General features: G+C 49.5%; 1 protein-coding gene and 1 non-coding gene across 2 annotated transcripts in view; both read left to right on the forward strand.

Moving 5' to 3' along the window:
* Positions 1 to 1,747: 1,747 nt before the first annotated feature.
* The window catches only part of Epha10 (EPH receptor A10), a 36,389-nt gene continuing 13,720 nt past the window's right edge, over positions 1,748 to 24,416 (forward strand). The window contains exons 1-7 of the mRNA XM_015484744.2: positions 1,748 to 1,951; positions 4,302 to 4,366; positions 6,087 to 6,765; positions 12,783 to 12,938; positions 13,426 to 13,565; positions 20,086 to 20,283; positions 24,221 to 24,392. Of these exons, the coding sequence (XP_015340230.1) occupies positions 1,846 to 1,951; positions 4,302 to 4,366; positions 6,087 to 6,765; positions 12,783 to 12,938; positions 13,426 to 13,565; positions 20,086 to 20,283; positions 24,221 to 24,392 (1,516 nt within the window). The 5' untranslated portion in view covers positions 1,748 to 1,845. The remainder of the gene's footprint in view (positions 1,952 to 4,301; positions 4,367 to 6,086; positions 6,766 to 12,782; positions 12,939 to 13,425; positions 13,566 to 20,085; positions 20,284 to 24,220; positions 24,393 to 24,416) is intronic.
* LOC125610437 lies at positions 16,457 to 16,563 on the forward strand. The gene has a single exon (XR_007340456.1). It is a non-coding gene; the product is annotated as a U6 spliceosomal RNA (small nuclear RNA).

The following is a 24,416-nucleotide window of genomic DNA, read 5'->3' on the forward strand; positions in this document are numbered from 1 at the left end:
CTCATTCTGAAATGAAAGGAGTCCTGGGTCTCTAAGCCGCTTCTAAAAATACAATCTCCCAGCGCTGAGGAAGGGGGAGGGGACAATGGAGCGTGAGGAGAATGGAGATAGGAAGGAGGTGGGGAGGTATTAACTCTTCTTCAGGTAGATCTTATTTCAGAGACCCCGCCTGCATCCAGGAACCGGACCGAAGCCACACCTCCTTCTGCTTCCTCGGTGGGCTTCAGTCTCATGCGGCATCTGAGCCCCAGCCTCTCTTTCTTTTCAGCAGAAAAAAGATACTAATTCCATCACCCACTCCTCTTCTTGCTACTATATGATACGTATGTGAGTAAGTGGGTGTGTGCACAGCGCGCGCGCGCGCACACACACACACACACACACACACAAATGGCACTTGAAAGCAGCTTGTAAGTGACCAGTGATCTACGATGCTAGGAACTCTCATTACACTGGATGCTCAAAGAGGTATCGACTGTGGCAGAGACTGGGTGATTCACTCAGGTATATTCGGCACAGAGCATGGCGCCCAATAATTGTCGGTTGGAGGGGTGAGGAGTACATTTCATGCAGAATGCAGAGACACTCAGACCACACAGGCCAAGTAAATGCAGGACCCACCCTCACTCTTGAGGAGGCTCGAGCTAATATACCGTCCAAAGGGAGAGAGGGGGTGGGTCCCCCAAGTAAAGAGCTTGAAGAAGCAATGAGGCGGGTGGAGTTTTCTCCCCTCGAGTTCAGCTCAGATGGTGAAGCTCAAGAGCCGCCGCCTCCCTCATGCTAGAGGGCCGCAGCTCTTCCCACCACCAAACGGTTAAACCCTCAGCTTGCACATAAATGACCTTCACTAAATAGAGGTCGTGTTCCACGTTTTCTTGCGGCTTCTTCAGCACCGGCTGAACTCTGAGAAAATTGCTCCGCCTCTCTCGCAGCTGCCTCGGATTCCCCGCCACTGCGCTCCTCACCGGTCTCCTAGGGTGGGCGGAGTGGGGTGCTCAGAGGGGAACCCCAGCCTAAGGACAGTGAGGTGGTGGAATGTGCTACTTGTGTCTTGACAGCCAGCAGGAGCAAGAATCTGAGGAACCAGTCATTCATGCAAAATCTACCGCGGCCCCCATCCTGGTGTCCACATGGTTTCCCAGCCTCAGAAGCGCTGCTGGTAGGGTGGGACCTGTCTCCCATTTGGCTCCGTTTTCTCCAGCAGCTCCTGGGGTAGGGCTCGGCCCCTCCCTCCTGCCTCGGTGTGTGTCTGATGAGGGCGGGGAGAAGAGGGGAGGGGTCGAGACATGAAACGCCGAGAGCCGCAGACGCAGAAACAGGCAAGGGGTTTGGAGATCGAAGAGCTCCCCAGAGCTTGGGGTCAGGCTTCGAAACCCCCTGCAAGTCTTGGGACCAAGGGAGCTTCCAGGCTAGTTAAGAGGCTGCAAGTATCACCGCTTCCCCGCGTGCCGCCCCTCCTTAAGCCACGCCCACATTGCCTACTTCTCAGGGTTGAGGGGCTAAGGTTTAGCGCCCTGGGCCACCGACGCCAGGTCCTCTTCTCCCCAGAAAACGAGCCAGCTCTCAGCGCTGCCCCACCCCCATGGTTTGGAGATCTGCGGGACCCCTTCCTTTCCTATTCCAGTTGGGTGTTCCGCCCCTAGCCTATAAAACTCCACCTTCCCACCCTCTGTTGGCAGGGATTGGTGGACCTCCCGCGGCGATGCCTAGTGATTGGTCCCCATGGATGATGGTGACCGGCGAGACTCCGCCTACAGCCCGCGCTGGGGTCTGGGGGCACTGCTCAGCGGTGCTGGGCTGGCGCGGCTTGAGCCGCTGCCGCACTGACAGCTCGGTCTGCGGACCATGGAGACTGGCGCTGGTCCACACCGGCTGCGCCTGTTAGTCTGCCTGATGCCGCTCTGTCTCGCGCTGCTTTTGGGACCCGGACGGCCCGGGACTGCCGAGGAAGGTAAGGAGACTGGTGGCTGTGCTCAGAGTCTGGAATGCCAAAAGATAGGGTGCTGGGGTGCTGGAATGCTAGGGAAGGAGTCATTGGAGAGACTAGAGTCTATATTGGTGTTTGAAGCAAGCGGGCAGCGGGTGGCACAGAGCGAGCGAGCGCGAGCGAGCGAGAGGCTGCTAAGCAATAGGGAAGAGAGGGGCGTTGAGGAGTTTGAGGGCTGGAGACCCAAGAAGCTGGGGAAGAAGGAGACCAGAAACCGCGGGAGCCAGAGGCGGCGGTTAAGGGGCCAGTGAGACGGACAGGCTGAGTGATTGGAGGTGGGAGGTGTGGGGGCGGGGAGATGCAGAGAGCGGAGGAGACGAGGATGTGCGGAGGTGAGATCCGAGGGTGAGGAGATGGAATGTAGCCCGCATAGTGGAGGCCAGGAAACCACTGTTGGCCAACTGGCCAACAGGAGGTGGAACGCTGGTTGCAGGGTCGCGAAGTGCCGACCGTGGAACTGTCCGCAGTGCTGAATTTGGAGCATAGTGTAAGCCGCGGTCTCGGTTGCCGGGTTTGGGGCGATCCGCTGTATCAGAGCCCGCGTCTTGCTTCTGTCTCTGCATTTAGGGGAGCTGTATGCTCAGTTGGCGTCATATGCAGGTGCAGAATCCTGAGGAGCTGGAATCAGGCGCTGACTTGCAGGGTTGGTCCTGGCGCCGGATAGCAGATGCCTTCCAGTATGCAATTTCTATGTGCTGTCAGTTGTGTGAAATCAGCACGCTGTTGGCGGTCCTGCCCACTGTCGCTGACGCCTCTGGAGCCAACCCCTCTTAGACGCTCTCACCTTGGCGGCCCACCCCCTTCCTTAAGCTCCATATGAGTAATCTTCCGAGATTTGGGGATAGCCTGGCTTCCAGTGTCTGGGTTGCTGGCTCTGCTGTCCAAACCAGTGCTTTTCTGTGACCAGTGCTGAGAGGATGCAGACTGCTGATCTGACACCTCCCGGGGAATAAAGTGGCTCCAAGCTTCTCTGGTGCAGGAGGAGCCATGGATCATACATGAAACACCCTGACATTCTTTCAAACATAGTATATAGGTGACAGCCCTGGGAAAGGAGCTGGCTGAGGAAATGAGAGATTTTTATTCCTCTTGTGGTTAGTAAGGTCTCTCCACTCCATTTTCTCTGGAGATCCTGGGAGTCAAATGAAAAGGCTAAGTCTCCTCTCTGCCTGCGTACATGACTTTAGAAAAGCCCCTGAATCTGAATTTGGGGGGTATACACAGGAATCCCCTGCTACACTCCTTTTCTCCCTCTAATTGACACTTAACTGTAATTTAGGGAACCTGGGAAGACTGGGGAGTGTCACGGGCTCCCCACCCCCAATTTGAGAGCCAACTCTAGAGAATTCTCTAAGGAATCTGTGGAAAGCTGAAAAATGACACCCCTTCTCCAAAAATGTCTATGTCCCAATCCTCAGAACCTGTTAATCTTACCTTAAGTGGCCAAAAGGGGCTTTGCAGATATAATTAAGGATTTTGTGATGGAGAGATTATTCTGGATTATTTGGATGGATCCAATATAATCACGATGGCCCTTATGTGAGGGATGCAAGAGGAGTCTGTCCGAAAGAAGGTGATGTGATGGCAGAAGCTGAGATTGAAGTGAGGCACTCAGAAGGTGAAGGAGGGGATCATAAGCCAAGGAATACAGGTGGTCACTAGAAGCTGAAGAAGGCAAGAAAATGGATTCTCCTCTCAGAGTCTCCAAAGAAATCAGTCCTACTGATGATACCTGACTTCAGACTAGTGGAACTGAGATCAGGCATCTGACTTCCAGAACCGTACAAGAAATAAAATTCTGGCTTTTTGGGGGGTGGGGGTGGGGTGGCTACCAGGGATTGAACTCAGAGGCACTTGACCACTGAGACACATCCCCACCCCTATTTTGTATTTTATTTAGAGACAGGGTCTCACTGAATTGCTTAGCACCTTGCTGTTGCTGAGGCTGGCTTTGAACTCGCAATCCTCCTGCCTTAGCCTCCCAAGCCTCTGGGATTCAGGTGTGCATCACTGTGACAAGCATAAAATTGTGTCGTTTAAAGCCACCAGATTTGTGGCAATTTGTTTCAGCAACCCCAGGAAACTAATATGAACTCCTTCTCTAATCATTGTGGCTACCTATCTCTGGATTTGTGGTACTCATAACTCCATTTCTGAGGAAGTATGGAGTGGGAAACATTTCTTTGCATCCTTTGCCACATTCTCTATCCCTCAGTTAGCAAATTTACAGTGAATTCAGCAAAGGATCCCATCCCACCCTCCTTGTATACTGACCTTCTGACTTTCTCACATCTCTCTTCTCCCCTGTCCTTAGTCATCCTCCTGGATTCCAAAGCCTCCCAGGCTGAACTGGGCTGGACCTCACTGCCAAGTAATGGGGTAGGTGTAAAACTGTCCTTCCCTGTCTCAGAGATCCTTCAATGTCTTTACCTCCCCATGGTCACCTCAGATCAAAACACACTCAAACCTGTGAGATCTCCAGTTGCCCTGGTGTCAAACCAAAGAGGCCTATTAGAAAATGTTGTCTTCAGTTAGTTAGACAAATAAATAGAAAGAAAGAAGAAAGAAAGAAAGAAAGAAAGAAAGAAAGAAAGAAAGAAAGAAAGAAAGAAAGAAAAGAAAAGAAAAGAAGGACTATGTCTAAGAACAGAAATATGACAAATGGATGGAGTTAATGCTGGAGTGTGCTTGTACATAGTAGATCCTGCAAAGAGTGTTGTTGATTGACAGAAAGCAAGACTTGGAGTCCTAAAAGAGGGCTTGGGAACTTGGGGTGGAGTACTGTGGGAGGCAATAGAGTTTGGTGTAGTGGAAAGGGCACTGGATGTAGAGTCAAGACACTCCAGATACCATTCTTAGCTCTGCCACTAATTCAGTGTGCATACCGAGTCATTGCTCTCCTTCTGGAATTTCAGATTCCTCACCAATAACAATAAGGATTGTTGTTTATTTCAATTGAATATATACTAAAATGCAGAACAATGCAGAAATTAGCACAGCCTAAGAATGACATGCAGATTTGTGAAGTGCTCCATTATTTGTTTGTTTTGGTGCAGGGAATTGAACCCAGAGACTTGCACATGCTAGGCAAGAACTCTGAGTTATAGCTTCAGCCAATGTTATTTATTTATTTATGTATTATTTTACTTCTTCTTCCTTCTCCTACCCACTACCCACTGCCCTTCCACTTTGGGCTGCTTTGTACCACCATTGAATGAAAAAAATGAATAAACTCTTGGACTCCATGGGTCTTGAAATCCCATAGTTCTCCCTGACAGTGCATACCAGGCCTCACCCTTCTTTCCCTTGTTCATGAGCTCCTTAGAGCCCTTTTGGGATTTTTTGGAATCACTTTGGACTTCTACTACTTTGCCTGAAAGGGAATTTTGAATTCTACAATGCTGTGGTGCCAGTTAGCAAGAAGGAAAGTAGGTACACAGAGAAACCAGGTTTTATTTATGTATTTATTTATTGTGGTACTGGGGATTAAATCCATGGACACTTTATCCCTAGCCCCCCCTTTTTTATTGTTTTGAGTTGTAGTTTGACACAATACCTTTGTTTTATTTATTCATTTTTATGTGGTGCTGAGGATCGAACCCAGGGCCTTGCACATGTTAGGTGAGCGCTCTACCTATGAGCCATAATCCTAGCCCACCCTTTTCATTTTTTGAGAATGGGTAGCACTAACTTGTGCACACTGTCCTTGAAATTGCCATCCGCCTGCCTCAGTTTCTCGAATCACTGTGATTTGCAGGCCCAGATTTCCCCTCCACTCCCCCACCTCCACACCAAACTTGGGATTGAACCCAGGGGTGCCCTACCACTGAGCTACATCCCCAGTCCTTTTAATTTTTAAATTTGGATCAGGGTCCTCACTAATTTGCTGAGGCTGGCCTTGAACTTGTGCCCCTCCCGAGTTGCTGGGATTACAGGTGTGCATGACTTGCATTTTATAATTTTAGGAGTGTGTGCGCTAGTGGGAGGGGAGGCAGAAAATGATAAAATGATGCAAAATGAAGTTTTCAGCCAGAGTCAGTGTTTGACTTTCTAGGAGCACCTTGGCACTGAGCTGTTCTCTTCTTTACTCTTGCCCCAGTGGGAGGAAATCAGCGGCGTGGACGAACATGACCGTCCCATTCGCACATACCAAGTGTGCAACGTGCTGGAGCCCAACCAGGACAACTGGTTGCAGACTGGTTGGATCAGCCGAGGTCGAGGGCAGCGCATCTTCGTGGAACTGCAGTTCACACTGCGCGACTGCAGCAGTATCCCTGGCGCCTCAGGCACTTGCAAGGAGACCTTCAATGTCTACTACCTGGAAACCGAGGCAGACCTGGGCCGCGGGCGTCCCCGCTTAGGAGGTAGCCGACCCCGCAAGATTGACACGATCGCAGCGGACGAGAGCTTCACGCAGGGCGACCTGGGCGAGCGCAAGATGAAGCTGAACACAGAGGTGCGTGAGATCGGCCCGCTTAGTCGGCAGGGTTTCCACCTGGCCTTCCAGGACGTGGGCGCATGCGTGGCGCTGGTCTCTGTGCGCGTCTACTACAAGCAGTGCCGCGCCACCGTGCGGGGCCTGGCGGCGTTCCCAGCCACCGCGGCGGAGAGCGCCTTCTCCACTCTGGTAGAAGTGGCTGGAACGTGCGTGGCACACTCGGAAGGGGAGCCCGGCAGCCCTCCGCGCATGCACTGCGGCGCGGATGGCGAGTGGCTGGTGCCGGTGGGCCGCTGCAGCTGCAGTGCGGGATTCCAGGAACGTGGTGACATCTGCGAAGGTATCCTGAGGATGGGAAGTGCGAGGTGGGAGGACAGAGCGCAGGTGGCAATTGGGAGAGTGTGTGTCCTAGATGAAAGAATCAGGAGAGGGAGTGGAGAAGCCATGGGCTTTGGAACTGGGAGTTCTGACCTTTTGTGGAACTTCTAGCGGGTTCAGTCGGGGCCAAGGATTGAAGTTCCTAAGAGGTGAATTGGACTCCATATAAGGAAGCTTTAGGAATCTATATTTCAGGCACTAGGATAAGCACTTCATTCAGGCCTTCTCATTTATTTGCCCAGCAACTAACTCAGTCATCATTATCCCTACCTTATGGGTAGGAAACAGACTCAAAGTTGCAAAATTAGGAAATGGGAAGTCAGGATTTGAATTCAGGTTTGTCCAGCTCTTTATAACTATACCATGTTACCTCTGCTGTGCATAAGAAAGAAATCTACAGCAGCCCAAACTTTGAGCCAGCACTGTATGAGTTCTCCTGGGGTCACTGACCAGTCAGAGGCTGGAGGGGGGACTTGTGAGTTCAAGAGAGAGTGGAGCAAGTTTGCACTAGGACTGGGAAAGTCCCTGTTAACTCTCTGCACCACACTCATTGTGTCTTCTGGGGGGAGATCCACCATGATTTTTTTTTTTTTTTTTTTGCTGGGTTCTCAAGTCTGTGGGGAATTAGGCACAGACCTCTCCTCTCTCTTTTTGGAAATGGGGAGTGGGTGTTAAAGACAGGGCTATGAATGTATGCCTTTAATGTAGGAAGATCAAGGGATGCATTTTCTAAAGCAGGTCCTTTTTTGGGTGCCAGGGCAACATAAATGAATCAGACAGTTCCAGCTCTTGAGAAGCTCACAACCACATGGAGAGAGTCAAAGACTAAAAATCAAAAGAGGGTGATAGATGATATAAGAGAGAGATACACAGGATAATGAGAAGACAGAGGAGGAAATAACTGAACTTGTTCTTATTCCTTTGTTCAATCACCCACTCAGTATGAGATGAGGACATACTGGCTGCATTTATTCAGGTCTTAGATGTGTATAGATGAATACCACTATGTATTCCCTGGGGAAGTTGTATGAGACCCAGAGGCAAGACCCCTTCCTGAGCTCTCCAGATAGGCTTAGGATCCAGTTTAGTGCTCTCCAGTACTCAGTGCAACCTTCTGTACTTACCCCATGGTCTACAGTAATCTACTTGAGTGTATTGTATTTCCACCACTAGATTAAGAATTTTTTTTTTTTTTTTTTACTGGGGATTGAACCCAGGGGTGCTTAGCCACTGAGCCACATCCCAAACCCTTTTTCTATTTTATTTTAAAATGGGGTCTTACCAACCTGCTTAGAGCCTTTCTAAGTTGCTGAGGCTGGCTTGGAATTCATGATCCTCCTGCCTCAGCCTCCTGATCTGCTGGGATTACAGGCAAGCACCACCACGCCTAGTTAGATTTAAGAACTTCTTGCACTCAGACACTGGGTCTTAGTCTCAGCAGCCCCATCATCCATAGCAGGATATGGCATATGGCAGGTGCTCAGTGAAAATGCATTGAGTTAACAAGTGGTTATCATAGGGTGTGATAGATACTAACAGAGAACTGAGCAAGCATGGAGAAGGGAAAACACTTCTAAGGATGGAGAGGGTTTCCCAGAGAAAATGAAAAGGTCTTTATTCCAGGCAGCTGAGACCACTGTGCGCTTAGGGATTGCGTATAAAAGCATGGCAGCAGGAAGGAACATAGCATATTGGTGTAAATAGGTAGCCTGTGTGACTAGAACCAGGACATGGATGTGGGGTATGAGGAGCGATCAGGCTGGAGAAGGGCTGGGGCAAATCACGAAGGGGCCATGAATGTTAGACAAACAGCTTGTGCTTTATGTTTAGACCAGTGAGGAGGGATCCAACATGTTCAGATTTGTATTTTGAAAGATCATTTGAGCTGCAATAGCAAAGACAGGGTTGGAGAGGGAAGGATTAGAGGCTAGACATAAGGAAAATTGTGCAATAGTTTTGGAGAAAGAAGGTGAGCTCTGAACCAAGGATGTAGCAGACATCCTTGAGCCATGAGAATGGGGGTGATCAGGAGAGAGCACCCAAAGCACTTAGTGATCATGTGATCCAGGAGGGTAGGCCCCCCTTTTGACTTGTATGCTGCTGGAGGTTGAATGGACAGAGGGATCGTGCACTGGGTACAGAACCCAGAATACAGATGGACAGGTGTGTCCCAGTGGAAGTATCTAGAACGTGGAGCTGGAGCTCAGCATCAGATACTACTTGAGGCTCTGGGTACGGTTGGTACAGACTAGAGAGAACTACAGGGTAAGAAGCAACAGGGCCAACAAGGGAGACTCAGAGAACAGCAACGTTTAAGGAAAGATAGAAAAAACAGTCCACAAAAAAAGACTGAGGAGGACAGGTGGACAGGTGGGTTGGAGGACAGCTAGGAGAGGGCACTGGCTTGTGCTTAGGGAGAGGGAGGGGTTCAGGAGGGCACCTCCCATGGTATGAGTTTGCAGTTAGGGAAGCTGGGGGCTGGACAATGTTCACTTGGTGGCCTTAGCAAGAGCAGCTTCAGCTGATCAGTGGAGACACCAGGTTGTAATAGGTCAACATTGAAGGACATTGAGTGGCTGGAGCAGGGAATCTAGAAGTGTGGATTTGAAGGGGAAGAAGAGGTAGCATCTTCAGGAAGACCTTGGGTTGAAAGAGGGTGTGAGTGTACCTTTCATCTGAACACAGAGAAAGGGCTTTTATTGAAGGATTTTTTTTTTTTTTTTTTTGGCAATGGGGATTGAACCCAGGGGCGCTTAACCACTGAGCCACATCCATCCCCAGCCTATTTTATTTAGAGATAGGTCTCACTGATTTGCTGAGGCTGGCTTTGAACTCAGATCCTCCTGCCTCAGCCTCCCGGGATGCTGGGATTACAGGGGTGACAGCTGCACCCAGCTGGGAAGGAGTAGTTGATTACTGATGGGGGTTAGAATTGCTGATACATGCTGCTAATAAAAAGAGAGGCCAACTTTTAGTCAGTTCTATGATTGTTTGAAAACCCTCTACAGTCAGTGCTTTTATTCCCTGAACCTGAATGGACCACCTTTTCTGCTCCACCCTCTTAAAAGCCAGCAGAGGAGCCCTGTGAAAACCAGCAGGGGAGATGACCGATGGAATGTCGTCTTTGAAGAGGTGAAAGGGGGGTCCAGAGTGGAGATGGAAGCGCTGGCCTTCAACAGGAGATGGCTCATCCCCTCCTCTAGGACTGGAATGAAGGAGGAGAGGGGAAAGGAGTGTAGATGGAGGTGTTTGTGGGTTTTGATGGCCAGATGTTGAGGAAATTACCAATTGATGGCCTCTCTTCTCCCCGTGAGGTGGGAAGGAGGCACTCGGATCTTTGTCTATTCTGCTCATTGCTGTGTCTTTGGAGTCTAGCTCATAGTAGATGATAAAATCATTTGTTGAATGAATGGATCAAGGGCTGGAGGAGGTTTTGATCCACACTCTGGAAACACACACACACACACACACACCCAATTCCACTCTGGTTTGTGTGGGGCTGCCTTCCTTTGGGCTGAGATCATTTCCTCTGTCCTGGGGAATGGGGAGCTAGGGAGCCAGTGAAGGAGGTGCTGTTTGGACTGGGTTTTAGAGAAGTATAGAACTAGATTGCCAGGAGGAAAGGGGTGTAAAACACTGCAGGACAAGACCCAGAGGTGTGAAAAGAAGAGCGGGATGCGGTTGGCATCCTAGGGTGACTGGCAGTGGAGAGCTGCTGGAGAGTTTAGGAAAGGAAGCGGTCGGGTGGACAGTCCGCAAGCTCAGGCCTTCCCAGAGTCTTCTACAGCTAAGTCAGCCCCCTGTCTAAGGGTAGGTGGATCTCAAAGAGGGTATAGAGCTAAATTATTGTTCTTTCCCCCTGTTTCTCCCTCTAGTGACTGACTCTGTTCACCTCTCCAAGCCACTAGAGGAATTAATGAAAGAGGTGGGGTTTCCCCTTGGGGAGAAAAACCAGGGCATATGGCCTGTGTCTTCCGCTCTGTGGGACTCGCCTGGAGCTAAGGCAACCAAGCAGTTATGTTCTGAGGCTGTGCAGGGCACAGGAAGCCCGTGATGGGTGGCAGGAAGGGAGCACCGACAGGGAGGCCAATTCCAGCTCTTCATAAGAATCCCCAGCCCATTTTATTTAGAGACAGGGTCTCTTAAAAAAAAAAAAAAAAGGTGGTCCATCCAGGTTCAGGGAATTCCTCTAACTGCAGGAGATGGTCCCTGAGGGCAGCCTCCGAGGGGTGAGTGCCCCACTGTGAGGTATATGAGCCACGGGTCTGGCTGCTGCTGCCCCAAAAATGCTGCTGGAGGGCCAGGCCAGGCGAGCTGATCCAGGCTGGCGCTGGCCTTGAGGAGCTAAGGCAACCAAGCCGTTATGTTCTGAGGCTGTGCAGGGCACAGGAAGCCCGTGATGGCGCTGGCCTCGGGGAATCCCCTTCTGAGTGGGCTCTTCAACACACACCTCTAACAGAGCCTCTCAGCGCAGAGACAACCCACTGCTCTGCTGGGACCAGTGGCAGTCATTGTCCTCTCCTACTGTCCCAGACCCTGCAAACAAGGTTGCCCCCAAGGCCCTCACCTCGTCGCTCATTTCACAAGGCAGGTGGGCAGGCTGAGATGATTATTCCCACTTGACTGATGGATTGCGGCCAGAGAGGAGTGGTCTAGCTAACACTGCAACCCAGCCCTCCTGATCCCTGTTTGGGTAGTCGCCACCCTAAGCCACAAGGTGGTTGGCCCCAGGGACTTCTGAAGACCCCTGGGTTGCTGAGACCCTTCCCTACACTGTGCTAGATGGATCTTTCCACATCTGAGCGTCTCCAACACTGGAAATCCTCAGGCCCCTCCCCTCTCTCCCAGAAAGTTCTTCTCAGGTCTAGTCTGCATTCCTGCTGCTGTTTTCTGTCTTCTTGGAGCTGGAAAGCAACCTATCTTCCCTCATCAGTTAATCTAGAGGGCAGGGCCCGGGAACAAGGGGAGGACCACCCAAGTTCTGACAGAAGGGGCCAGCAGCCTCTGCTTCTCTCCTGGCCCAGCTGGTGGGAAATTCCTTAAAGTGGGTGTTTATTACTTTCCACTTCAAGCCTGTGAGGGAGACAGAGTAATTACCATGATTATTGTGTAAAATAGTCCATACTGGTCTAAGCCTTTTGCATGTTTTATTTCAGTTAATCCTCCACCAGCTTTGTTGAGGTGGGTATTCTACACAAGCCTCAGAGAGGTCAACCATTGTGCTCAAGGCCACACAGCAAATAGGTAGTGCAACTCAGCTACAAACCTCAGTTGTTCATATATAAAAGCCTGTGCTTTTAGCAGCTGGGCTTTGTGAGGTGAAGCAAAGTAACTGAGTAGGTGTCAAGACTAAAACCTGCTTGACTCATGAGCCGGGAAACTTTCCAGGGTCCTCTTCTCCCTCCCACCCTGCCTCCGCTGCGCAGCCCAGGGGGTGAGTTGGGGATTTATGACACACTAACTCCCAAGGACCATGGTGGGAAGAAGAGCTTTGACAATGTGCGTGTGTGTCAATGCTGATAAGTGGGAGTGTGCATGTGTCTGTCCCTGGGTGACTGGGGCCCAGCCTTTGGAGCTCCTCTCTTCGCATCAGGATTGCAAAGTTTCTTCCAATGAACCTTAGAGTCATGTAGTCTGGGCTCTAGAGGAAGAGGGCGTGGGTTGGAATCGCACTAGCTGTGGGACATTGGGCAACTGATTTTACTTCTCTGAACCTCAGTTTCCTTATTTTTCAAAATGGGGATGAAGTCACACCTTCATTAGGATCAAATGAATTAGAGGAAGTAAAATATGTCAACGCTCCCTGCAAATGCTGAGTGGTTACTAAGAGGTGACACTAGGTTGTTCACGCTGGAGGAGCTGAGTCCCCCGACTTTCCCTATCACAGTTTAAGGGTATAAACCCCACCCTGAAGGGTTCAGGCAGGAAAGGGGCGGGGAGTTGTGGAGAAGCCCCCTGCTCACCGGCCCCTCTCCGCAGCCTGTCCCCCAGGGTTTTACAAGGTGTCCCCCAGGCGGCCGCTCTGTTCGCCGTGCCCGGAACACAGCCGGGCCCTGGAAAGCGCCTCCACGTTCTGCGTGTGCCAAGACAACTATGCGCGCTCGCCCACCGACCCGCCCTCGGCCTCCTGCACCCGTGAGTGTCCCTCCTGGCCGCATCGCGAGGGTTGGGGGCTCTGGAGGCGGTGAATAACGGCGCGATCCAGATGGTGGTGACAGGGGCTCCACAGTGGGGGCGTGAGGGCGGATGTGGAGCTAGCGACCAGGGGTGTCTAGTGCAGGAAGGGAAGCCTGGGGTGGGGACAGAGACCGGGAGAAGTGAGGATTCCCGACGGTTAAGGCCACACAGGGGGGAGTGCCCTCTCCCGCCCTCAGCTCACGCTCCCCCAGCCTGGAGGGGCTCCCGACCCTCGCGCCCTCTCTTCCCGATCCCCACGCCCCATCCTTGTGCCAGCACCAACCTCCTCCCACCCCATCACGGACGGCCCCCGCTCCCACGCCCTGTCCCGGCTCCCCCAGGCCGTTCCCCTCACTGACCCCGAGCCTGACCCCACTGGGGATGCCAGAGCCTCGTGCCGGCGGGTCCCTCCTGTCGCCCCGCTGAGCGCTGTCCCTGCCGCCAGGGCCGCCGTCGGCGCCGCGGGACCTGCAGTACAGCCTGAGCCGCTCTCCGCTGGCGCTGCGGNCTCAGCAACCCAGGGGTCTTCAGAAGTCCCTGGGGCCCCGCCGTCCCACCGCAGCCACCCCAAATCAACCACGGCCTGTGCGAGCTCCCAGAACCCCTCCAGGACTCGAAGTGACCACAAAACCCCCGAGCCCGGGGATGCCCACCGGGGCTTGGTCGCTGTCCCCCAAGTCCCCGAGGGAGCGATGAGGTTCCCAGGTGACTCCCTGCCTTTGGGCCAAAGAGGATGTGAGCGTTTCCGCAAGTCTGCGGGAGCCCGAGGGTGCTCCTTTCTCTTGACCACGTCGCAGAAAGCCTGGGTCCCACCCAACACTGCAGTTTGTCTGCCTCTGATTTCCCGTGGAAAAGGGACGTTGCCTTCCCGTTTCAAAAGTTTCAGTAGGAAGCAGAGTCATTCTTCCCTTCCTTCTGTCTCAGGGATGGTGTGCCCCGCTGCCTCCATCCTGGGGTCTACAAAAGGGCTTTGCTGCATTGGTCTCTTTCTTGGTCCTGGAAAAGGGCACCGAAACAGAGGGGGCAGGCAGGGTGAAGAGTCCACAGGTCAGCCAGCTCTGAGTCTGGAATTGAGACGAATAAAGGAAGACCTTTTATACTACACCATCATTCTTTTTTCCTTGCTGTCTGCCTGCCTGCCTTTCTCCCCCTGGCCCCTCTTCCACTTTCCCCTACTACTGGGGATCAAACCCAGGGGGTACTACACCCCCAGCCCTTTTTATTTATGTTTCATTAGCGACAGGGTCTATATTGCTGAGGTTAGCCCCGAACTTGCAATCCTCCTGCCTCAGCCTCCTAAGAAGCTGGGATTACAGGTGTGCCACCATGCCCACCCCCTTGCACATTCTTGACACTGCTCCCGCAGACTCTCTGAAAATGTACACTTTCAAGTAATCTCTCAAGTATCTTTTGCAAGAAGGATGAGTGGTATGGTTTTTGAGTTTTCCAATCTGAGGACATGTGAGGGGTTTGTGACCCTACTTCCCTCCTTACGGTGTCTGAGGCTATATTTGTTTTCATTCTTTTGTAAGTAACTGGGCGTATTTATGTGTAGCACACCAATGTTTGAATAATTCCTTAGCCTACTGACGAAAATTAAAATTTAACCACTATGGATTTCTTCTCATTGAGTTTGGCTGGAATACAGTAAACATTTTAAACATTTCTGCACAGCTTTTTTTTTTTTTTTAATTCCTGGAAAAGTTGTCTTCAGTTATTGCTTTGACTAGAACTTCTGATGGCTCTAGTTTATCTCTTAAGACTATCTCTAAGCATTAGGATGTACATCCATTTTCTGATTTTCAAATCTTGACTCTTGACATTTCTTTATCATTTTAGCTCTTAATCTATTTCCTCTGCCTCTTTTTTTAATTTTTTTTTTTTTATTCTGGGGATTGAACCCAGGGGTGCTTAACCATTGAGCCACATCCCCAACCCCCTTTTATAGGAGCCACCACACCTAGCTGAATATTTTCTTTTTGTCATGAGGTTATAAGAATGAACATGTAGAGAGAAATATATTCATATATATGTCTATACACATACATCATGTTAATATATACACACACCTCAAGGTGACAAAAGCTATGGTGACAAAAGCAGTGTATTTTCAGCTGGGGGTGGTGGCGTACACCTGTAATCCCAGCAACTTGGGAAGCCAAGGCAGGAGGTCATGAGTTCAAAGCCAGCCTCAGCAAAAGCAAGGCGTGAAGCAACTCAGTGAGACCCTGTTTGTAAATAAAAATATAAAATAGGACTGGGGATGTGGCTCAGTGGTCGAGTCCCCCTGAGTTCAATCCATGGTACTCCCACCCCCCAAAAAAGAAGTGTATTGTCTGTAATTGTCTCATAGCTCTGGAGTCTAGGAGTCCAGAATCAAAGTGTTGGCAGGGCCGTGCTCTCTCTACTGGTCTAGGGGAGGACACTTCCTTGTTCTTCTGTCTTGTGGTGTCACCCAGCAATCATCCAGTCCACAGGACTCAGTGTCTTCACAGCATCTTGCCCATATATGTCTGTCTCTGCATCCAAAACTCCTGTTGTGTCAGAGAGCACCTAAATGACCTCATTTTAACTTCACCTCTGTAGAGTTTCCCAAGTAAGGTCACATATTCTGAGGGCCCAGGGATCAAGACTTCAACATATCCTCTTTGGGGAGACAAAATTCAACACATATAACCCTTATCAAATATGTGACTTGCAAATATTTTCTCCCATGCTGTGCATTGTCTTTCATGTAACTGAGAGTATCCTTTGAATCACAAAAAGCTTGTAGTTTATCTATTTTTTTTAATTGTTTGCTTGTGTTTTGGGTGTCATCTCTAAGAAACTATTGCCTGATCCAAGGTCATGAATATGATGTATGTTTTATACCTGTTTTCTTTTAATATTGTGGTTTTGACTCTAATTATTTTAATTTTTGGTACTGGGGATCAAACCCAGGGTGTTCTACCACTAAGCTACTTTTCTCAGTACCCCCTGCTTCCCCACCCAAGACACAATCTTGCTGAGTTACTGAGGGTCTCACTATATTACTGAAGCTGGCCTGGAACTTGGAATCCTCCTGCCTCAGCCTCCCAAATTGCTGGGATTACAGGTGTGCACCTCTGTGTCTGGTTTAAATTATTTTAGAAAATGTTTTGTCATTTCCAGTAAACTTATTTTAATTTTGTTTGGAAGAACCAGGACAACATGGAAAGCTCAGGCAGAGGAATTCTGACTTACTGTTCCATGGTGAGACAAAGATGATTGGATAATTTTTACTCCTTTTATATTTTTTAGTAACTATTGAGTTTTTCTTTGTATTGTAAGATATGGTAAAAATGTTAACTAGGGCTGGGGTTGTGGCTCAGTGGTAGAGTGCTTGCCTTGCATGTGTGAGGTACTGGGTTCGTTCCCTAGTACTACATAAAAAATAAATGAATAAATGAATAAAATAAAGGTATTGTGTCCATGTACAATTTTAAAAAATTTTTTTAGTGCTCGCTTCGGCAGCACATATACTAAAATTGGAACCATACAGAGAAGATTAGCATGGCCCTTGTGCAAGGATGATACACAAATTCGTGAAACATTCCATATTTTTAAATTTAAAAATTTTTTTATAAATGTTAACTATTTCATGGATACTTTAAAACAATGTGTATTATTTTGTAGTGTAACATTATCTCTATATATACACATACATATATAAATTATATATAAATATATATATATATATTTCAGTATATTATTTTATTGTTTTCTCCTTATTTTGTACTTGATGTTCCTAAGACTGAGAGGTTTAGGTTTTCCATTCTGTTTGTGGGTTCATCAACACTCTAGTATTGGTGATGAATTTTCTCTTAAACATTTCAGTTTTGCTAGTGTGTTCAGTTTCCCTCTGAGATTCTCGGGTTTGGTTTCCCATGGGGTTCCCTCCTGTCTGCCTTCTTTCTCATTATGGCCGCCTTCCGCTGTTGGGTGGAGGCTGTGTCTTCCCATTTTGAAGATTCCAGGCTGTCTCCTTACTCATTCCTCTGTCACACTGCACCACTTTTCAAGACAGACTCCTCCTCAGTCTTCAGAATGATGTTGGGGTTCCCTTATTCAGAAATATTTTTCATATGATGTTTCCTGGTCATTTGTTTTTGGACGAGGTGATAACTGATGTTTGCGGAGAATGTGTGAATTGCCCTATGGATTGGTTTGAGGTTTTTTAATTTTAATTTTTTATTTTATTTATTTATATGTGGTGCTGAGGATCGAACCCAGGGCCTCACACATGCTAGGTGAGCACTCTACCACTGAGCCACAACCCCAGCCCTGGTTTGAGGTTTTTAAAAGCTGAAAATAACAATACAGTTCAATCCAACCGCCTTCACTGAAAAGGATTTCTTAGCTCACAGAAGCTTGGTGTTAGAGCTTGGTGAGCCAGGTTCTTTCTGTCTTTCCATTCTGCCATCTTTCCCACACAGGCCTGCTCCCCCCGGGGGAGGGGGTACGTTGGCTTCACATCATAGCCTCTCCATCCAGAGGCATAAAATGACTTTCTTCCTTGTAGGTATCTTTAAAGATTTTTGCAATGCTGGGGATCTAACTCTGCGCCTCACACATGCTAAGTGCTCTACCACTGAACCACATTGCCAGCATTTATTTATTTATTATTGGGCACTGGCTGGATTTCATCGCTAATGTTCAGCTGGCCAACAAGCGCTCGGGCTCAGTTTTTAGTTTTGCTCTCAGGCTTATCAGGCTTTTGTGTAATTTATCTCTGAGGTGCTGAAATGGAAGCATATCCCACCTCTGTATCCCAGCCATCGGATGCTCTTAATGAATGCAGTTCACAGTCGACATCTCTGGGCTCTGCCTCCCTCTGTCCCCATCTGTATCTGCACAGGACCAAGCCACCTCCTGGGACTCTTCTTCACTCCTCTCACCTTGTGCCCGTATCTCCAAGTGAATTCAGGCTGAGAGGTGCTCCCGGGGGACAGGGAAAAGCACTTTTCCTCTAAAACAGATGTACAATAGAGTCATGGCTGCGCATTGTCCCATTGACAAAGACCTTGCTTTTTTTTTTTAAGGGTCAGACACTTGGAGGGGAGGAATAAAGGATTTTTCAAGTTATTTTTAGAATGGGAGGCAATACCACTCTGCAGGCAGCATAGCCTGGGGTTCACTACAATTATACATTTCACTCTAGTTCTACTGGCTTTATCATAGGTAAAAATACCCCCATGCGCTCCCCGTCCACCCATTCTGGCAGTCAGCTGCAAGACGAGTGTACAGTGACGTTGTGCATTTTCAATGCTTTCTGTATCTTCCTCCCCCGCCCCGTACTAGGGATTGAACACACTGAGCTACTACGTCCCAGCCCTTTATTTTATTGTTTACTTTGAGACAGGGTTTCACTAAATTGCCCAGGCTGTCCTCAAACCGTGTCGCATTTCCTCAGCCTCCTGAGTCTCTGGGATTACAGGCATGCACCGCTGGGCCCAGCCCTGGCCTGTCTCTTACATGTGTTTCTTGGGCTTATTTCCTAAACCTCTTCCTCTTCTCGAGCATTTTCCCTGTTACCTTGGATGGCTCCTGAATCTCCCCATTCCTCCCCAACACCTCTTCTGAGCCTGTACCAATCACTGCTCTGCCTTTCCAACTTCTGCTCTTGGACATGCCTGGCTCAAAATACACCCAAGTAAAGTCATGACCTTGCCTCTCAGTGACATGTGTGTATGGTGTGTTTGTGTGCCAGTCATCTGACATTATCTAGACTAGTGGTTCTCCAACTTGTCTGCACATTGGAATCACTAAAAAGCTTTTAAAAATCTTATACCAGGTGTGGTGGCGCATGCCTGTAATCCCAGCAACTCAGGGGGATGAGGCAGGAGGATCACAAATTACAGGCCAGCCTCAGCAACTTAGTGAGGCCCTAAGCAACTTAGTGAGACCCTGTTTTAAAATAAAAAAGAAAAAGGGCTGGAGATGTGGCTCAGTGGTTAAGCATCCCTGGGCTCAATCACCCCCCAAAATCTATATACTAATGCCTGAGACTCACCCCACAGATGTTATGACTAAAATACTTGGGATGTGACCTGGACATCTCTATATTTTTTATTGTGGTAAAAAGCACATAACAAAAATGTTACCACCTTAACTAATTTTAAGTGTACAGCATAGGACTGTTAATTCTGGGTACATTGCTGTGCTACAGTTCTCTAGAACTTTTTCATCTTGAAGAACTGAAACTCTACATCCATTGGATAGCGCCTCTTTCACCTCATTCCTCCCCTTCCCTTGGCAAGCACAGTTCTACTTTCTGTTTCAAAGAATTTGACTATTTTAATATCTCATATTTTAAAAGTGTGATCCTACAGTGTTTTTTTTTAACTTATTTTTTAGTTGGGTTGAACACAATACCTTTATTTTATTTTTATTTATTTATTTATATGTGGTGCTGAGGATGGAACCCAGACACACACTGGGCAAGCGCTCTACCGCTGAGCCCCAGCCGCAGCCCCAGGGTTGTGTTTTCGTTAGAGGCTTATTGCAGCATGATGTCCTCAAGGTTCATCCATGTTATATAAGCTCTGGCAGGAGTTTCCTTTTTCATTCTTTTTTTTTTTTTTTCGTGGTCACCATAATACTGGCTAGAGCTGTCAGTATTATGGCGACTAGAAGTGGCAAGCGTGGGCCTCCTTGCCTCAGGGGGAAAGCCTCCAGTCTTTCACCAAGTGTGATGCTCACTGTGGCTTTTCATATAGGCCTTTTATTATGTTGGGCTAATTTCCTTCCATTTCCAGTTCGTTGCTTGTTTTGTTCCACTGACCAGACATTTGGACTAGTTAAATAGCTGCTCCCCTACTTCTAAATGATTTCTTATGTCTCCAAGCCATCGGAGGTGTAGAAACCCCCTGGGGGACTAGAGCCACCCACCCTGAGGGAGCTGGGGTGGTGGGGTGGGCCAGGGCAGGAGGGTTGGTGCTTCCCCACAAGAGGCAGTGGAGGTGGTGAAGAGAGTCTCCAGCCCCAGGACTCTGCCCTCTTCCATCCCTAGCCCCGCCCACCACCCACCGCCCCGCCCACCAGCCACCCTTAACTCCTCCCATCACCCGCACGCCCCGCCCTCCAGCCCCCCAAGACCCTGCGCCACTTCAGCGGATCTGGGTGGAGAATCCCGCTTCACTTAATTTCAGCACCCTGGGAGGAGGATGAGATCCGCAGGGACCGGGTGGAGCCCCAGAGTGTGTCCCTGTCGTGGCGGGAGCCCATTCCCGCTGGAGCCCCCGGGGCCAACAGCACGGAGTATGAGATCCGCTACTACGAGAAGGTGAGTGGTCCGGGTCTGGGAGGGACCCGCAGCCTTCGCCCCTTGCCTGCCCGGCTTTCGGCTCTTCACGCCCCCCTTCCAGCTGAACCCTTCCTGTTTTCTTTTTGCACAATTTCCCCGTCTCCAGGCTGGAATTTCTTCTTCCTGACCCCTCCACTCCTGGACTCCATGCTCTGCCCCTCTCCCCTCAAGTTGGCCTTCCTCCTCATTAGCGTCTCCATTTTTACCTCTTTTGACAAAGAGCTTTCCCTGGGGGCTGGTACAGATGTTGTGTGGTCGAATCCTACCATTTGCAGACTGCTTTTAAGGGAAAAGAACACAGAAATACCGTGTTTTTTAAATTTCTCCTCCTCCTCCTCCCTTTCTCCTCTCCTCTCTCCCTCTTCCTCTTGTACTGTGTGTGTGTGTGTGTGTGTGTGTACTGGGAATTGAACTCAGGGTAGCTTCACCACTAAGCTACATCCCCAGCCCTTTATACTTTGAGACAGTGTCTTAAACAATTGCTTGGAACCTGTGATTCTCCTGCCTCAACTTTCCAGAGGGGCGTGTGCCAACCAGCCTGGCTTTGTTTCAAATTTCACAAAAAAACGTCTTGACCATGATGCATGCCTGTAATCCCAGCGAATCTGGAGGCTGAGGCAGGAAGATTGCTAGTTAGAGGCCAGCTTCAGCAATTTAACAAGACCATCTGCAACCTAGTGAGACACTGTCTCAAAAAAAAAAAAAAAAAAAAAAAAAATTAAAAGATGTCTGACCATATGAGTACATTGCTAGGTTGGGTGGAATGCTGGTAAATGTTTGATAACCAGGTCTACAAAATAACGAGTGCAGGAATTATGATTTTATTGATGTAAAGGATGTGTATCTATCACATCATTTATAATACTATTAAAGTAACATCTTTAGTATTCATTATAAATGCCATATAATCAATTGATTATCTCTTTTTGGGGGTACAGGGGATTGAACCTAGGGGTACTGTATTACTGAGTTATATCCCCAGCTCTTTTTATTTTTTATATTGAGACAAGGTCTCCCTAAATTTCCCAGTGTGGCCTCAAACCTGTGTCCTCCTATCTCAGCCTCCTGTGTAGCTGGGGTTATAGGTGCGAACCACTATGCCCAGCTAGCTAGGTGATTCTCATGGGATGGTTTTGTAAACCTCTTGGATTATTATTATTATCATCATGATTATTATTTTGTGATGAGGTCTTGCTGTGTTTCCCAGGCTGGTCTCCATTTCCTGGACTCAAGCAGTCCTTCTGCTTCAGCCTCCCAAGTAGCTGGGACTACAGTCATAGGCCATCATGCTCAGTGGTTTTTTAGTCTATGGGTGCAGTTCAGCTATGATTTGACAAATGAAGTTATATCCCAACCCACTATCTCTTTTCCCTGTAAAATTTATTGTCTTCTAAATCTGAGGAGTAATCTACCGTTAAACTGCTTCTCACCTTGGTGCAAATTAAACTCATTAAAGTGAAACATCTTTCAGAGTCAGCACTACACATGTCAGAACTTTGCTCACTTCTCAGTGACATGTGGGAATTCTTTGCTGAATCAGATAATAGTTTTTGAATACTAGAAGGCAGTTGAGAGCTGGGAGTGTCAGGGACCAGAAGGAAGAGGGAGTCCCAAGTCACTGCTGAGTGTCTGACCTGGGTGACTCAGGGAATAGGGTACCACAGGCTGAGAATGGAGAACCACAGAGCAAGAGGAGCAGAGTGGGGCAAGGGGGTGCACTTGGTTTTGCTTATGTGGCATTCAGGGGGCCTGTAGGCCAGGTGTGGTGCTGCAAACCTACAATCCCGGCTACTTGGGAGGCTGAGGCAGGAGGATTACAAGTTTGACACTAGTCTGGTCAACTTAGTGATAACCTGTCTCAAAAAAAGAAAGAAAGAAAGAAAGAAAGAAAAGAAAAGAAAAGTGCTTGGGATGTAGCTCAGTGGTAGAGCGAGCATCTCTAAGTTCAATCTCCATTACCACACACACACACAAAAGTTGTGGGGTGTGGATAGGGTAGGGCATCCAGGTTGATTCATAGGTCTGAGGCTCAAGGTAGAGCCCTGGGCTGGAGAGAGAGAGAGAGAGAAGGTTGGGTCCTTTCAGCACAGTGATAGTAGCTAACACCAGGAGGGGAGTGTGTAAGAGTAGCCAGGACAGAGCCCAGAGGAACCCTGGAGACAGGAGGCAAGGCCCTGGGAAGCAGCTATGTATGCAGCACGTGCTTAGAAAGGACTCACTGAAAATCCAGCCTCAGCAGCTCAGCGAGACCCTGTCTCTAAATAACATATCAAAAAAGGCTGGGGATGTGGCTCAATGGTTAAGCACCCTGGAAACTCCCCCTCCACCCCCAAAAAGGACTCACTGAACTGACATTTGGGGATCAGGTTGTAGACAAGAGTCCCAGGCTGAGCTGGCTGCATCCTCCCAGGTCCTTAATCAGGGAGTGTGAATATGCTGATAACAAAACCCTCAAAAAGAAGAGCAAACACACCAGGGGCTGTGTTTGAGCTCCACTGGGATGCCAGGGACCCCGGAGCCTCAGTGTTCCTCACCTGGCTTCTCTCTGCAAACCAGCCCAACCTCCTCTGCAGAGGGGCTTCTTTCTAGCACAGCCAGCAGCTGAGGTTGGGGTCCTTGCACCCTTCTCCCCCCTAGCTTACTGCATCTCTTGGGTCCTGCGACCACTGCCTCTGTCTTCCCAGGAATTTTTTTTTTTTTTTTTGTACTGGGGATTGAACCTCAGGGCACTTAAGCACCACTGAGCCACATCCCCAGCCCCAGGATCTCACTAGGTTGCTAATGCCTCACTAAATTGCTGAGGCTGGCCTTGAACCTGTGATCCTTCTGCCTCCGGAGCCACTGGGATTATAGTGGGCTTGAGCCACCAAGCCAGGCTCTTCCCAGGGATTGTCCAAATGCCAGAAAGGAGATTCTCATTGGCCCAAAGTCAGTCCCATTTTCTGAATGCCATGGGGCAAGGATATCGGCAGGGGGTGTGCCTTTTCCAGGGGCTGTGGATGTGGCAGGAGGTCTAATAAGGCATGGGTACAGGTGACAGGAGGGCAGGAGCACCTTTAGGATGTGTCATTATCAGATGCATTGGGGGAAGGATGATGTAGAGCAAAGAGCAGGCGTCACCCTGACCCTTCCTGATTCAAACCTTTGAAAAGGACAGCAGGGCTGACTCTGGCTGGCGGTAAGTAGGTCCTCATCAGTAATTGACACCGCTGTTCCCTGTCCCCAGTAGGGGCCGGGGAGAGCCTTTACCCCGCTGGGCCCAGTTTCCTTATCTGTGAAACAAAACAAACAAGATACTACTCCTGTCCTCTGTGCCTGGAAGGACCTGGGTGAAAATCAGATGATGGGGGGAGGGGAAGCCTCCTGAGCATGAGGTCTGGGCAGGTGTTGGCATCTTTCTTTTTTGGTACCAGGGATTGAACCCAGGGGTGCTTAACCACCGAGCCACATCCCCAGCCCTTTCCACTTTTTATTTTGAGACAGGTCTCTTAAGTTGCTAAGGCCGACCTCCTGCGTGCAATTCTCCTGCCTCATCTCCTGGGTCGTGGGGCTTGCTTTCTTATTCTTTCCTCTGTGATGTCAGGACTGTCGGGACTCTGGCCCCGCGTGTCCCTGGACCACCATGCCCTGATGGCCTGTCCTCCCCAGAAGGAGGCTCTTCCCTCAAGGTTCTCTTAGGCAGAAGTGGGGCTGTTCTCAGCTACCAGCACCCCCAGTGGAACTTGTGGTGGACAGGGGTGCTGGGACTCCCTTGGGAGGAACCTCTGCGGGCCCTGGACTCTAGGGTCGGGTTCTGTCAGCTCACTCATGCTCACCTGAGACTGCTGCTCTCACCTCCCCCTTCCTCTCATCCTTCTCCCCACAGTGTGTGTGGGTCTGGTCTCGGGTCTGGGCCTCACTTCTCCGTTCTCTCCAGGGTCAGAGTGAACAGACTTACTCCACAGTGAAGACAGGGACGCCTGCGGTCACTGTCACCAACCTGAAGCCGGCTACCCGCTACGTCTTCCAGATCCGGGCAGCTTCCCCGGGGCCCTCCTGGGAGGCCCAGAGCTTCAACCCCAGTATTGAGGTGCAAACCCCAGGGGAGGGTAAGTGGTGTGTGCTCATGGACT

This window comes from Marmota marmota, unplaced genomic scaffold (assembly GCF_001458135.2).
Source record: "Marmota marmota marmota unplaced genomic scaffold, marMar, whole genome shotgun sequence".
NCBI classification, from domain to species: domain Eukaryota; kingdom Metazoa; phylum Chordata; class Mammalia; order Rodentia; family Sciuridae; genus Marmota; species Marmota marmota.